Raw genomic sequence first — 14904 nt, forward strand, 5'->3', positions numbered from 1 at the left:
TGCTCCTGTCGCGGCGGGCGGCTGAAACGGAGCATACAACGCTCCGTCCTCTCTGGGGCAGCGGGGCTCTCTCAGCTCACGAGAGCCCCGGGCAGACTTGCCGGCTTCCTTCCTTGGCTGGCCTCTGGGAGGCTGCGGGGCTGCCTTACACGCCGGGAGCTCTGCTGGTGATCGATGCACCTCTCTGCCTCCCTCAGCTTCCGGCTCGGGGGAAGCAGGCCACGCCCCCAACCAGGCACGGCCGTCTGACTTCCTCCGGGCCGGTCTCGGCAATGTGGCGGCTTTTCCTCACCGAAGTGCGGGGTGGGCTCCCGCCTTCGTGTAAATTAAATATATTGGCAGGGTGAGCACACGGCACGCAAGCGGGGTGAGCACCCGCGATAAAAATAGCGACAATCGCGGGGTGGGCACCCGCTCCTCGTGTAAATTAAATATATTGGCGGGGTGTTCACCCGCCACCACGGCACGCAAGCAGGGTGGGCACCCGCGATAAAAATAAAGACAATCGCGGGGTGGGCACCCGCTCTTCCCAGGACAAAGTGGGGGAGTCCCTACGTCGGGATTCCCTCAGAATAGATGGCAGCTGTGCGCTGCAAGGCCCCAGCACTCTCCTCTCCACTGGGGAAATTTAAATAACAGTGCTCCCAGGTGCTAGAGGCCACAAAGACTTTGCCTAAGGCAAAAAGGAAGAGTCCAGGGAGCTAGGGAGCCCCAGCAAAGTGCAGCCAGGCAGGCCAGCACGCAGGGACCCTCAGGAAGCAGCAGCTGGGTCCCGCGGCGGTTCCTCCTGGCAGCGTGTCCTCCCAAAAGAAGAACAAGCACAACAGAGAACAACCTTCATGGGGTCACAGCCCCTTCTTTTATACACATATCCTCTTTGTGTCACAGCACAGGGCTTATGGAAAAAACAGATGCAGCTGGTTTGGGGGAGCTTTGGAGCACTTTGTTGTGCTCAGCTCCTCTCTCCTTTGTTAGGTTGGGGCTAGGTGCTCAGACGCACCACAGGGGGCGGAGCCAGCATTGTGGAGGGAAGGCACAGTCCTATTCAGGTCCCAGGTGCAACTCCTCCCTCCCATCTGCATGCTGATCTCTATTCACCACCGGGCAGACCCATCCTGGCTCCTGGAATTCCCCACACCATCCAGCGCCTGTCAATCACAAGCCAGACATGCACTCCACATCAGGCAGGCAGACACACAGCACACAGAAATGCCAACTTCTAAAAATGGCACTTCTCCACCAGTCACAACAAATCTGCGCACACCATTGCGCAGCATTTATTCTCAATAGTTCGCACATACTAAACTTGACCCTGCACTCCTCTCACACCAGGAATTACCATGGACACACATATCCCCCAAGCATTCCTATGGGAGGGTAGGCCAGTCTCACTAAATGTAACACAGAGCACACGCACTTTACACTGGGACACAGTGCTAAAGTGCCTAGGGGTCTAAAACCACTAACACTACATAGGGAAAAAGGCTAGGATAATTGCAAAATGTTTAGGGGTGAACCTGCCAAAAGGGCCAAGTCCAACAGTACCCAACTCAAAAGCTAGGAAGGCTGGATCCATAACTTTTTTTCAGGATCTCAACATAAAATACATTTACTTGCAATTAATCAAAATATGAACCATTAACAGTTTGTTGCAGTCTTGAAAACCTGGGGTGATGCTGTCCCCCGCCTCCCTTGTTAGACACCTCAACAATGTCATTATTTGACTAAATATATAGATATGGAAGATCACGCTTGCAACCTATTAACCAGGTGTTGTAAAAAGAGCTCTTCTGAAAGAACAATAATATAGGCGTTCATACCGGATTGAAAAATACAAATGTAATTTGCACCCATTTTAGCCCTAGTTAACGAATCCGTTAAAGCCAGTACGGAGCGCTCAGCTGCAGATTGGACTGGGCGGCCGTGCCCTCACCACCCCCCCCTGTAATCTGGTGCAGCCAGGTTCACTCACCTGCTGCCGGCGGGGTCTCCTTCGGGCTGCCTTGAGGGTCGTGGAGGAGGAGGGGCGAGCTGAAGTTCCGCCGGAAAGATGTCGACTGGAGGGCAAGGAGAGAACCGGGGAAAAAGAAGGAGACAAGGGGGAAAGTTACTTTTATACAGTGGTCGAAGTGCATTAAAAAAAGTATGGGAACTGTGATGCTGCACGCAATAGGGGTGGGGTGAGCAAGTGTGGGGGAGTGTTCAAAGGTGTGGCTAAAAGAACAAAATATTCTTTAACTTTTTTTTGGTCTTACATTTTCAGGTAACTACATATAAAAATAACGCAGAGCTTAAATTAAAATATCATACATCATGAGCCCCCTATTAGTTAATACATTGCATCGGAAAGCCACAGAATTGAAATCTGTTTGGTGCATAGGAGAATAATGACATGCAAGTTTAGCGCTACAAAGTTCCAGTCTGTGACAGAAAGCACTGTGAACAAGTTATTATTTTAAATTTGCATTACTTACAGTAGAAGATAGGCTGCTACAAAATGCACAAAAACGGTTTAAGATAAAAAGTGCTTCCAAAATATAGATTTTAGTAATACCCAGATTGTACATAGTGCATTTTTTAATAACTATCTTTTAAAAACACTCACTTCATAGCTTACACCCTGTTAGATCAATTCCCATCAACGCATACGGGAGACGGCATGTAATCCATAAACTGTTTGGTTCTAACAACTTCATGACAGCAGCACAAACTGACTTTCTAGCTTGCAAATACCCAAAGAACAGTAACTAAACAATTCTGAACCTTCAAATACCTTTAATTGAAAGGCATATCAGGGCATGGAAACAGAATTAAAATCCACGAACACTCAACTTCCCCGTGTCCAGCTCTTGTGTATGTGTGCTGTATTTCTGTAGCCCAAAACCTAGCCAAAAGCCAGCAGAGCCTGTACAGTGTCAAAGACAAGCGTAAAGTCAATGGGTGTACCTTCAACTCTTTCCTAAATTGGAGCAGCATTAGGGCCGTCCAGATGGATATGGGGATGTTGTTCCAGATCTTGGGTGCATAAATGGAAAACGCCGATTGCATGGTTTGAATAAAAAAAAATGTACACTTCGGATTCTGCAGATTAATGGTGCCCTGGCTGCGGGTGACCGAGAACCACCAGAGATGGTGAGCATGTCTGCAAGATAAGCGGGGTGCTAGTCATGATAGTTTTGTAAATGATGCAGCTGGCTTTGGGCAGGCCGGCAAGGGGAGTCAATTGAGTTCTATCAGGAAAGGGTGATGCGATCATATTTCTTCAGGCCCTGTGTGAGAAGTTGGCCTGGTATATGCTGTCCACTAGTTATAGTGGGCACCTTGCACCAGTCCATACAACCCTTATTGATGATTAGGTTTAAGACAACCTTTATTGAAAGCTATCCTAGTGGTAGCTATGGAGAGCAGCCTTCAGGCTAAGTCTCGAAGGAATGTAAAGCAGCTTGGTTTACCAGATTATAACCTCTTGAATGACCAAATGAAAGGAGAACCACAGAAGGTATATGTATAAAATATATGTATTTATTACTAAACACTCTCTACTAACCTCTTTATGAGATTAAAGAGTAAGGCACACAATATTACAGTTCTAAAACGACAGTAAGTAGCACAATATACAATGGGCCCCAGGGGGAGACCAAACCATATAAGAAGAAAGTGGTATAAGAACCACGACTTGACTAGACACAGTGCCTAGAGCACGTAGAATCGCTGGGACCCCACGGAACCACCCAAGGTAGTGACACAGGGGACCCACGGGATACGGGTGCAGTGGAACACAGCCGCGAGCTCCGTACAATCCTATGGGAAAGTCGCGGTTGGAATTTTAAAGATTACAGACACTTAGGAAAGGACTGGGAGCAAATCCTTTTAGACTTGGAAGGTTCTAAGACCAGCACCCATGTGAGCACTGGAGTACTTGTGTTACCTAACCCAGGGAAGCCGAGTGCGTAGGTGTCAAATGGTGTCGGGAATCTTCGTTGTCTTCAATGGCGAGTTGCGGGAAAGTGCTGCTGCAGTGGAAAGGAGAAGTGTCCGGTGTGATCCAAGCCTGGATCAAAGATAAGACGAACCTGAAAGCAGAGGGGACAGTGTCTGGGTCACTTGCCAGTGACCAGGGGCACGATAGACGAATGCCCACCCATGTCAGGTGGTTCAGGTGCGATGAGGTGAAGCTTGACTACACTGACACGGGGACCAGGAGGCGGTGACCACAGTCTGCACAGAGCTGTCCCAGGATGTGGAGTGCTGGGGGTCGGTGTCCGGATTGGAGACCAACAAGCCATGGCACCGGCAACCCACGTGGTGAGAGTAAAATGGCTCTGGTGTAGACCAGCAAGGTCCTGTGGACTCCCCAAGCGATGGAGAGTCAGGGCACATCTGAAACAACCAGGTAAGCCCGTTGAAAGTCAAAGTCCCTTCTCAGGAACCCACAAGTCGACGGACAAGGGATCGCAAAGGGAACTCAAGAGGAATCACTAAATACCAGCCCATGGGTTACTCGAGGAGTGTAGGCCAGTAATCGTCGGTGGAATCACTGCTTGGGGCCTGGACTACAAGTAGCCCAAAGCACAGCCTCAGGGATCGCCAAGAAGCATATACTGCTGCAAATGTGCACGGTGTCCAGGGGTTCGGGTTGCACGGTCCCCACGAGGGCTTTGGATCTCAGGATTGCTGAGAGCACGGATCAGCCTCGGGGAAGCTTGGAAACCCCCCTCCTGTGTTGCAAAGTCTTCAGACTCCTTCAGGAGCTGCGTAGTTGCAAACCGGACAGATGCGTCTTTGGTGCCTGCCTTGCAGGGGAGTAACTCCTTTACTCCAAGGGAGATTCTTCGGTCATCCAACGTCGTGTAGATAGTAGAAGTTCTGGGATTCTGTAGCAGAGTTTCGTCCAGGTAAATCTAAAGTCCTGTAGCCAGGGGTTCCTACTTTATACCCAAGGAAGAGGTGGGACAAACTCTGGGGACCCACCTATGGGAGGGTCAGGACAGAGGGGTGGCTACACCCATTTCCTTTGTCCAGTTTTGTGTCAGAGCAGGGGCTGGTAGCCCCTGCAACCGGTTTGAGCTGGACTATGCACAGGGACACCAAATTTGCCCCCAGTGCAGACATCAAAGCACTCTTGGAGTGCACCCACCTAGCCCCAATACACTAAAGCCTGTCTAGGAGGTGGTCCCACCACCCTGTGACAGGAAACATATTGTCCAGCCGTCCCCTGCCAGAGTTTCGTCCAGAAGCAGGAGGGAAGACTTGTGTCTTTGGCTGGCAGCATCCATTTTGTGATGTCAGGGTCTGTGAAGCTGGTACCGGGTATACCGGTGAAGTCATGTTTCTCCCTCTAGTAGGGTGGAATCATACCTCCCACACCAGTTACTGGGGTGGAGGTATGATTCCAAGGTGTTTGACACCAAACACGACATGTTTCCATGCAGCCATTCCAAAGTTAGCATTTACCGCGAGGTTATAATGCACTTAAGAGTATATGGTTTGGCTGCATCACAAACAACCCCGGAATAAATGTTCCGAAGGCTGCAGAGGGGCTCTGCTCATGCATGGGCACCCTCTCACATAAAACCCAGCACCCTGCCTTCAGTATTGATAAGGCCTGCCAGATGGGTGACTGATAGGTTTATATGTGCAGTGATCTGGATAGATATAGGGAACCTATATCTAAGCAAGGGGTGCATACACCACCTTACACAGGCTGCTGTAGCAGACTTGTTGTGTCATTTCGAATGGTCTCCCAGGGGTGGCATAATACATGCTGCAGCCCCTGAGAGGCCTCTGGGATACCTATGCTCCAGGTACATAATATACCATATACGAGGGACTTATAAGGGTACCCCAGAATCTAATCTGTGGTGTACCTAAAGTACATGCAATCAATTTAGAGAGGAAGCAGTTAGGCTGGGGCCCTGGATAGCAGGGTTCCAGCCAGACTAAAGTCGAAAAACAGTGAAACATCAGCAAAAAGTGGGGGTAACCATAAGAAGCAGATCCTACTCTCCTACAGCCTGGAAAAGACATATTGCCGCATGTTGGATACCCTAAATGGGTCCAGTGTGGAGTCTGAGAGGCCACGATGCAGGGTTTTACCCACATCCAGATGCAAGATTATGAGGGCTTGAACAGCAGCTCTGAAGTGGGGTTCTGGAAGAAACTATTTCACTATCTTTAGAAGAGAGAGCAGGCTGTTTTTTGGCAATGTATTTCTTGAGTTTGAGGTTAGACTCCAGGGTGAATCCAAATGACCTGGTATTAAGTGAAAGTTGGGGTTCAAAGTTGTCAAGGGTCATGTCATTGAGCCAGGTTTTCATTATTTCTTGAACACACACACATATATATATATATATATATATATATATATATATATATATATATATATATATATATACGAGTATGTATTATCAGCTCATTGAGGCCTGGCATGTGCATGTTACATCTTTAGATTCTTTATTGGCATTTCACTGGGGAATGACCATGTGACGCTGGCTGCGGCCCTCACCCAGTCTGCTCACCGTCTTGCCCAGGCATTGCTGGTGGGACACCTCCTCCGAACACCACAGGTGGACGCTGGTCTTGCACGTTTTGCACCTCAGCCCCTGCTTTGAATTTCCTGAAAGAGAGAGTTGGCGTAAGGAATAGCAACAGAATTGTTTTCCAAAACAATGACCATTATTCCTTGCCAGAGCCAGGTGCGGGGAAGGAAGCTGTCAGTGACCCTGTGGGCTTGCTTCAAGGCTCAAATGAGCTTTGCCCAGGTTTCCTGGTGGAGCTCACATAAAATCAGATGTAGGCCGAGCTCACATGGGTAGGCCTGGGGTGTCATTACATCGTTACATCGCAGGTAAGTTTATGAACCTTTAACATTACAGAGAAGTTACTTTTTAAAGCATTTAAATCGACTAGCATTAATCTTATATATGTTTGTTAATATATACATATATATGTGTGGTTATGTGTGTGTGTGTGTGTGTGTGTGTGTGTATATATATATATATATAGGCTGTGAAGTGGAACTGTTCCACATTGAAGGCACGGTGCTCTCATGCGAAAAAAGGAAGCCCGTTTTTCTGTAATCCATCCTACTAAGGAAATAATAAAGAGTTTAGAGACTTTGATACACTGTACCTACTACAGGAAAATAATGTTATTCACCATTCGTAACCACAAGTTCCAGCATGCCATTAGACTAATGTTGTCACGCCTACAAAGTGTGATGAGGTCAATATTCAAATAAAAGAATGCTAATGGTGAACCCATGGTGTTTTTCTTTCAGCCTAATGCCTCGAAACGCGCCGGCTTCAAATGAATCATTGCAGGAAGCAGAGAGGCGAGCTGCAGCGAGGCGAGCTGCAGCAAGGCTTTTAATGAGAAGAGCGCCGTCGAGTGACCTCCCGCTGCTCAAGGGCATTTTGATGTTCACATATCTACACGGCAGCCCCTGCCGTGGGGAGGAGCACCATTTTCTGCAAACAAATGAAAAGGCCGTGAAGTGGAACTGTTCCACATTGAAGGCACGGTGTTCTCATGCGAAAAAAGGAAGCCCGTTTTTCTGCAATCCATTGACAAAGGCTTGGATCAAGCCGAAACGCGTCTCTCCTTTTTAATTTTGTGATTGAGGCTGATCTGATCTATTAAAACAGATACCGTATCTACTGCCCCGAGTCCGTGTCTCCTTTCATAGATCACTCTGTGGGAATATATATATTATCTACTGGCAGTCGCCAGTAGATAGTTATAGTTAGGACCTATTTTCCATAGGAAATCCGCAACATTCTATTCCCAATAAGTCTGGCGCCGGTTGACGAATCTTCGCGAAATTTTCCAAACTTTTGGCCAGCTCCACTCCGCTCCTACCCTGAAAGTTTCGTGGTAATTCATCAAGCGGGGGCCGAGAAAAAAGTGGGGTCCCAAAACGCGTTTTCCCCATGCAATTTCCCATAGGATCTGTTGTCGCAGCTACAGCCTGAACCGCTGAATGGAATGACACCAAATTTGGCAAAAAGGTAGTCCTCAGTTCAGACTCGTGCCTTTTGCATAAATGGTGTGAATCTGTTCAGTAGTTCCTGAGAAAATTAGGGTAAAAAAGTTAGTGATATCTATGGCCAGGGAGGATCTGCGCACCCTACCCGCACCGTAAGCGCACCCTCCCGATCGCGCGCTGAATGCAAATTGGCTGTCGAGTGTCTGTCTACATTCGAAACCAGGAACTGTTGGCGGCCATTTTCTGCCTCGGTAGAAGCGAGGCTGAAGAAGCAAGGGGAATAAGTGTGTAAAACATATAAAGGGGGCAGAGTGGAAATACTCTGACCCTCTAGAGGTGAATAGGAGGTCCCAGAAGGACCCCCTGGGGCCCCCTTTAAAAAAAAAAAAAAACTGCGAGGAATTTTTGAAAAAATTTTTGGGGAGATAAAGATCAAGCTTAAGTTTTTTGTTCTTGAGTGGCTCTAAAAAGAGCTGTTGTGTTCATTGAGAGTTTTTGGTACTTATAAGTAAGTACCTATACAGAATCTAAAGTTGTTGAGGAAGTCTCTGTTTCCTTCATCAGTAAAGTGTACTCCATCTCTCCTATACATCTCTTGCATATGAAAGCGCAGATTGTTATTGTAAATGGACCCCATTCTATAGTCTCGGAGAAAAGCAGAAACCGATTTATTCACATGTTTCCTAGCTTTCTCAATTTGTGGACAAAAATGATCGGACCAGTTCCATTTCTGCCTTTGGAATATGTAAGAATACACAAAGGCAGTTTTGGAGAAAAGTGAAATCAGTTCTGCAAAGGTGTCCTTCATGAGGATTTCCAGACCTACCCCAGTCAAAGTGCCCAGGTCATTGCTACCACAGTGCACTATTATGAGGTCAGGGTGTTGGATATGCATGAAGGATTTCACCAATGGCATCAATTGGTGCCACTTTAACCCTCTCTGTCCAATCCATTTAATGTCTACATTTGGCAAACCTAGGTCTTTGTGAATGCCTTTGTTTTCTGCATACCTTTGGCTCCAGAAAATATAGCTGTGTCCCACAATCCACACTTTAAGCATCTTGAAAGGAGGTCTGGATGCACTCAGATGGTCTCTGTAAATGAAATGGCAGTTTGGAAAGTAAGATGTTTCTAAAATGGTGGCTAAGATGCAGTTTTAAAAAAAGACAAGAAATCATTGGTTGTTTGACAACCTTCTACACTGAAAGGTAGGGTGTATATTTCTGTTTTTAAACGTATGATTCTTATTGGTTAACAAAAACTGATTGTAAGTAACATTATATATGATAAGCTGATAAGTTGAAAAGTCAAGCACACTTGCTGTCTTGATTAGCAACATTGTGTGCTGAACTTGTGACCTGTGTGCTCAGTACAGTGTTCCATGATCTGTTTCTATGGTAACGGGCAGAAGGCAGATTGGGGAAAGGGTTCAAATTTATGTCATTTGGAAAAGGTTGAAATGTTTAACCAATAGAAATGTGTGTTTGCTTTTGAATTTATGTGGGAAGGAATGTGACTTGATGTTTACATGTATAGGTGTGGGAAATGAGAGGGAAACTTTGCCATTCTTTGGTTCTGCTGACAGGTGCACAGTGCAGAGATTCTGTATTAGAAAATCTGGTGTGTGACTGATATCTGGTGTGTGACTGATATGCTTCTTAATCTACAAAACAACTTGAAAGGTGAGTTATTTAATTGTGAGGGGATGTATGTAGACTAATTTGATTTTAATCAGACTAATGTATTTCTCCTGCTAAAGTGTAGGGAGTACTTTATTTCTCTACAATCTTATTGACAGTGTGTGTGCAAGTAGAAACCATTCTGTGATAAGCATTTGTGTTTTTCATGTGTTTGCAGACAGATAACTGTGCTGTTTTTATATTTTGGTAGAATTAGAAACCAGTCATTGTTTATGAATTTGTGAAATGAGTTATGTTTCTACACTAAAATGTAGTACTCCTTCTAGATGAAGAAATGTGTTTTAGTATAGTGCAAGGGATAGTGTTGTTTGTCTAGAATCACACAGTGAGTCTGTGTGCATTTCGGAACCACTGTGAGAGAAGCATTTGGTAACATCGTGTATTTGCTGTCAGATAACTGTTTTAAAACCTGTCTTGTTGGCAAGTTTTAGTAGCATTAGAAGGCAGTTTTTGCTTATGCTTTGATTAAATGAGTCAGGCTTTGACACAAAAGTGCAGTCCTGAAATATGTAGATTGTGTGCAGTTCCCTTACCACTTCCACAGTAGTGAATGAGTTTTGGTAAACTCCTAGGGATAGTTTTTGTTGTCTACAATCACACTGTGAGTCTGTGTGCATTTGGGAACCACTGTGAGAGAAGCATTTGGTAACATTATGTATTTTCTGACAGATAACTGTTTTAAAACCTGTCATGTTGTCAAGTTTTAGTAGCATTAGAAACCAGTCTTTGCTTATGCATTGATAAAATGAGTCAGGCTTTGACACTAAAGTACAGTACTTAAATATGTAGATTGTGTGCAGTCCCTTACCTCTTCTAGACTAGTGAATGAGTTTTGGTAAACTCCTAGGATAGTTCTGCTTGTCTCAAATCACACTGAGTCTGTGTGCATTTTGGTAAGGATTGTGAGAGAAGCATTTGGTAACATCGTGTATTTGCTGACAGATGACTGTTTTAAAACCGGTCATGTTGTCAAGTTTTAGTAGCATCAGAAGCTAGTCTTTGCTTATGCATTGATAAAATGAGTCAGGGTTTGACACTAAAGTGCAGTACCATGTACTATTCTCTTCACTGCGCCAGAACTGAAAATTTAAAAGTTTTACCCAGGCACTGTCCTAGCAGTAGTCTGATGATTTAGTCAGTTTCCAAGTACTCATGTTGTGAACCATACATTACCACATAGACTGCTTCAAATGTCTATGCAGTATGCATGCAGTCTTCTAACATACTATACACTTGTCTTTCACACCTTCAATTCCCTAGTCAGTATCCATACAGTCCAGCAAACATCCTGTTACTCCCTTTGCACTCCTCTAGTGACCCATTCAGTACCAAGTACTAATCCATTCACTGTGCCAAAAGCCAACCACTTATAAATTCACCCAGGCACTCTCCTTGCTGTACTCTAATCATTCAGTCAGTACCCAAGTACTCATGCAGTGAGCCAGGCCTTAGCACATGGACTGCTTCAAACGCCTATCCACTATGTATGCAGTCCTCTTAACCACCTACACAGTTGTCTTTCACACCTTCAATTCCCCAGTCAGTATTCATACACTTCTAGCAAACACCCTGGTACTCACCCAGTGTGTCTCCTTATAGTACTGTAATCATTCAGTCAGTTAGCATGTAGTCTTTTAGTGAGGTAGGCTTTAGGGCATGAACTGCTTCAAAGTAGTATGCACTATGCATGTAGTGTTTTAACCATCGTCACACTTGTGGTTCAGGGCTATAGTTTCTTAGTCAGTTTTTATATAAAATGTGTTTGTACAGTAATGGAATAGTATAAATGTGAAAGTTATTAATATACATTTATTTGTGATTCTTTTTTACAGATACTGTTTTTCAACGCTAAAATAGAGAAATTATGGCAGAAAAAAAAGAAAAAGAAAAACTCAGAAAGGCGCAGGAGTGTTTCTCATCCGTTTGCACTCTTCTCGTGCAAGATTGTTCGGATGAAGGGTCCTTAGCTGCTTCATCATACTTACCGTGCCGCACGAGTATTTCTTGTTAGGATCCCCTCGCGACAGCACTCTTTTGCAAATCTTGCACGTGACCAAGGTGGCATTGGTCTTTGTTTGCCCCTCGGGAAAAGTAAAAAATGTCCACACCACTGAAGAAAAACGTTGTGGGCGTGTTGCCTCCTCCAAAAATTCTCAGATTCGGTGAATATTTTAAAGGGCCAACATTTACAGTTTTTGTAAGATAAACTTATAAAATTTTGTTAGCCATAAGCATTTTATATATGTGTGATTTGTATCTTGTGGTATTTTACTGAGAATAGCATGTTGTTTTTTTTTTAACAATCTTTGATTGTTTTTTTTTTGTCCGCTGTTAAGTGACGAGTGCAATTGAAATCACTATTTGTCGTGAAATTCAATATATTCTGAGAACAGCAAAAAAGGCAAACAAATTACATGTTATAATTTTTTTTTTCTTTTCTTTCACAGATCCAAATTTTAAAATAAGCAATTTATGTGAATTTAGATTGCAATGAAAATCTGAAGAAAATGTATACAATTTTTTATTCCTATTATTGTGAAGGTAAGTTTAACTAAGTCTCAATATGCAGAATGAGGAGGTCTGCAAGAAGCTACAAAGTTGAAACACGTTTCTGAAAACACTGTTTATACCTATGTAGTTTTGAAATCTGACCATAATCAGATATCATGTGACCTGCAAAAAAAGATTTGAGGGGTTCATAATATTTCCCATTGTACCTATTGAAGGACCGCAATCATTTCAATCATTCTTCTTTGAACATCTTTGCAGACAAAACTCTGTGCTTACCTATAACCGGAAATATGTCACTTTTTGTAGCATAGTTCTTGCGCAAGACACTCTTTCATATTTACAAAGAGAGGAAAAGGCACTCTGTGCACTTTTTATACTCCATGTAAATACAACCTCATTATGCACACCACTTTGCGTTGAAAGGGTTTTCTATAAGTGTTGTTGTGCATGATTGCACTGAATACTCATAGAACAAGACACATGTCTAGATTTATCATAAATCATAAATCTCGATATGTGTGTGAATGCTGCACCATTCTAAAATTGGTGTAGGAAAGCACAACAAGGAGAATTGTTTTCATTTCTCCAAATTTTTATATCTTCAATGCATGCTGAAATGTTCAGCATACATTGAAGGAGAAAAATGCATTTTCTCATTAATTTTGTGCAGGAATGTGTGTCTTCCTGCAGAAAAACAAACAGCATTTGACACAGATATCCTTGCACTATGGTGCAAGGGTGCCTGTGTCACCACATGGCTGCAGTTTAAGCAGCCGTGCAGAGAGAAGCATAGATTTGCAACATATTTATTATGTACATATGTTGCATCCCTGTGCTTCGGAAGTACTACAGCACACTGCAGAACTATGAGGAAGTGCTGCAGCATCACACAGTAACCTCTTTAACTGCACTTATACATTCACCATACGCTACTAATGCATTCATTCAGTCAATTACGTACTACACATACATTCATCTAAACTTTCACACACTAACAAAGAAATTTAGCTCTTTTTGTAAACCAGGAAAGTTAGTTCTTAGAAGAACTTTTTTTTTCTTCTTTAATATTTTTTGGGGGGGGGGGTTTCTAACAATTTTGTGATTTTTTTGGTTTTTCTGGAAAAAAAAAAAACCATGAACTTCAGGGAACAGAAAACAAAAACAAAAAAAAACTAGCAATTGTGACTTTCTTGCCGGCGGCAGATCAGATCGATCAAATGCTTACCGTAGCACAAAGTCGCATTGCACTTAGTGCAGAGCACTTTTAAAAATTGAAATGGAGGATGGATGTGCAAGTTTTGGGCTGATGGATGCACTCTTGAAATGCTGCGATGAGGTGGCAGGAGCAGGAGTGTTTCTCATCCGTTTGCACTCTTCTCGTGCAAGATTGTTCGGATGAAGGGTCCTTAGGTGCTTCATCATACTTGCCGTGCCGCACGAGTATTTCTTGTTAGGATCCCCTCGCGACAGCACTCTTTTGCAAATCTTGCACGTGACCAAGGTGGCATTGGTTTTAGTTTGCCCCTCAGGGTACGTAAAAAATTTCCACACCACAGATGAAAAACGTGGTGTGGGTGGTGCCTCCTCCAAAAATTCATCCTCAGATGAATGAGCAGATGCAGGTGATGCCTGCTGCCCTGAAGCCATTTTTAGTTGAAAAAAGTTAGAGCTAAGTGTAAACTTAGTCTAAAAATTCTTCTTCTCTGCAAAGAGATGCTCCTCCAAAGAAGGTGAAAGAAGAATGATTGAATTGGGTGGGGTCTTTCAATAGTTAGAACATGGGATCCGCGCACCCTGCACATACGCATCACGCACCCAGCGCGCATCAGCGAAATAGAATTAAAAAAAAATATAGGATTACATGTAAAAATATATTACTTTTAAGACTAATTTAGTTTGTCTTCAATTAATATTCACATGAAATACATATATATATTTTTTTAAATGTTAAATATTTCGCGGGATCCGCGCACCTACCGCGTCACGTACATCGAACGTGTCGCGTATAGGCTGGGAGTCGTGTACCGGTCGTATTGCGATAGGCGCACTAAACACGTACCCAACGCATACCATGCGCGGATGCTAACGCGTAGGGATCGAGAATGCTGCGCATAGGGAGCGCGGATCCAAAAACATGGAAAAAAAATATATTAAATAAAGTTTTGAACATATAGTTAAAAAAATATTTTTAAAAATATAAAAAATATGTTTGAAAAACCCAATAAAAACAAATATTTTTAATTTTTAAAAGAATTAATTGAAAAAAGTTTTAAAAATGGTGATAAAAAAGTATTTTACAAAAAGCATAATTAATGAAATTGACACACTGAATTTGAAAAATATAGAAATCCAATGAAAATCCTTAAACATGATATCTTTAGAGATGAGTAATAGATAGGAATTAGCATTTAAAAAACCTTTGAAATTCACTGAAAAAACCACAGGTTTCATGCACGTTATAGTTAGGAATTGGTATTTAAAAAAACCTTTGAAATTCACTGAAAAAACCATAGGTTTCAGGGGCGTTATAGTTAGCTGGACATTTCACTCGTACAAAACCCTAGAAATTCCCCTGTTATAGTTAGTTCAGCTAACTATAACTCGCGCCCCCGCAATGCACTGCTGATGAAGTCACATATTACATCACTCATGACATGGTCAGTGACATCACAAATGACATCACTGATGACATCACTGATGACGTCA

At 43.5% G+C, this 14904-nt stretch overlaps 1 protein-coding gene across 2 annotated transcripts in view; it reads right to left on the minus strand.

The window, feature by feature from the left end:
* The window catches only part of STAC2 (SH3 and cysteine rich domain 2), a 442182-nt gene that overhangs the window by 90139 nt on the left and 337139 nt on the right, over positions 1-14904 (minus strand). For both annotated transcript variants that reach the window (XM_085640309.1, XM_085640308.1), the window contains 2 exons: positions 6519-6616; positions 1973-2057 (listed from right to left, as the gene is read on the minus strand). In XM_085640309.1, the coding sequence (XP_085496435.1) occupies positions 1973-2057; positions 6519-6616 (183 nt within the window). The remainder of the gene's footprint in view (positions 1-1972; positions 2058-6518; positions 6617-14904) is intronic.

Source organism: Triturus cristatus, unplaced genomic scaffold (assembly GCF_964204655.1).
Source record: "Triturus cristatus unplaced genomic scaffold, aTriCri1.1 SCAFFOLD_137, whole genome shotgun sequence".
NCBI classification, from domain to species: Eukaryota; Metazoa; Chordata; class Amphibia; order Caudata; family Salamandridae; genus Triturus; species Triturus cristatus.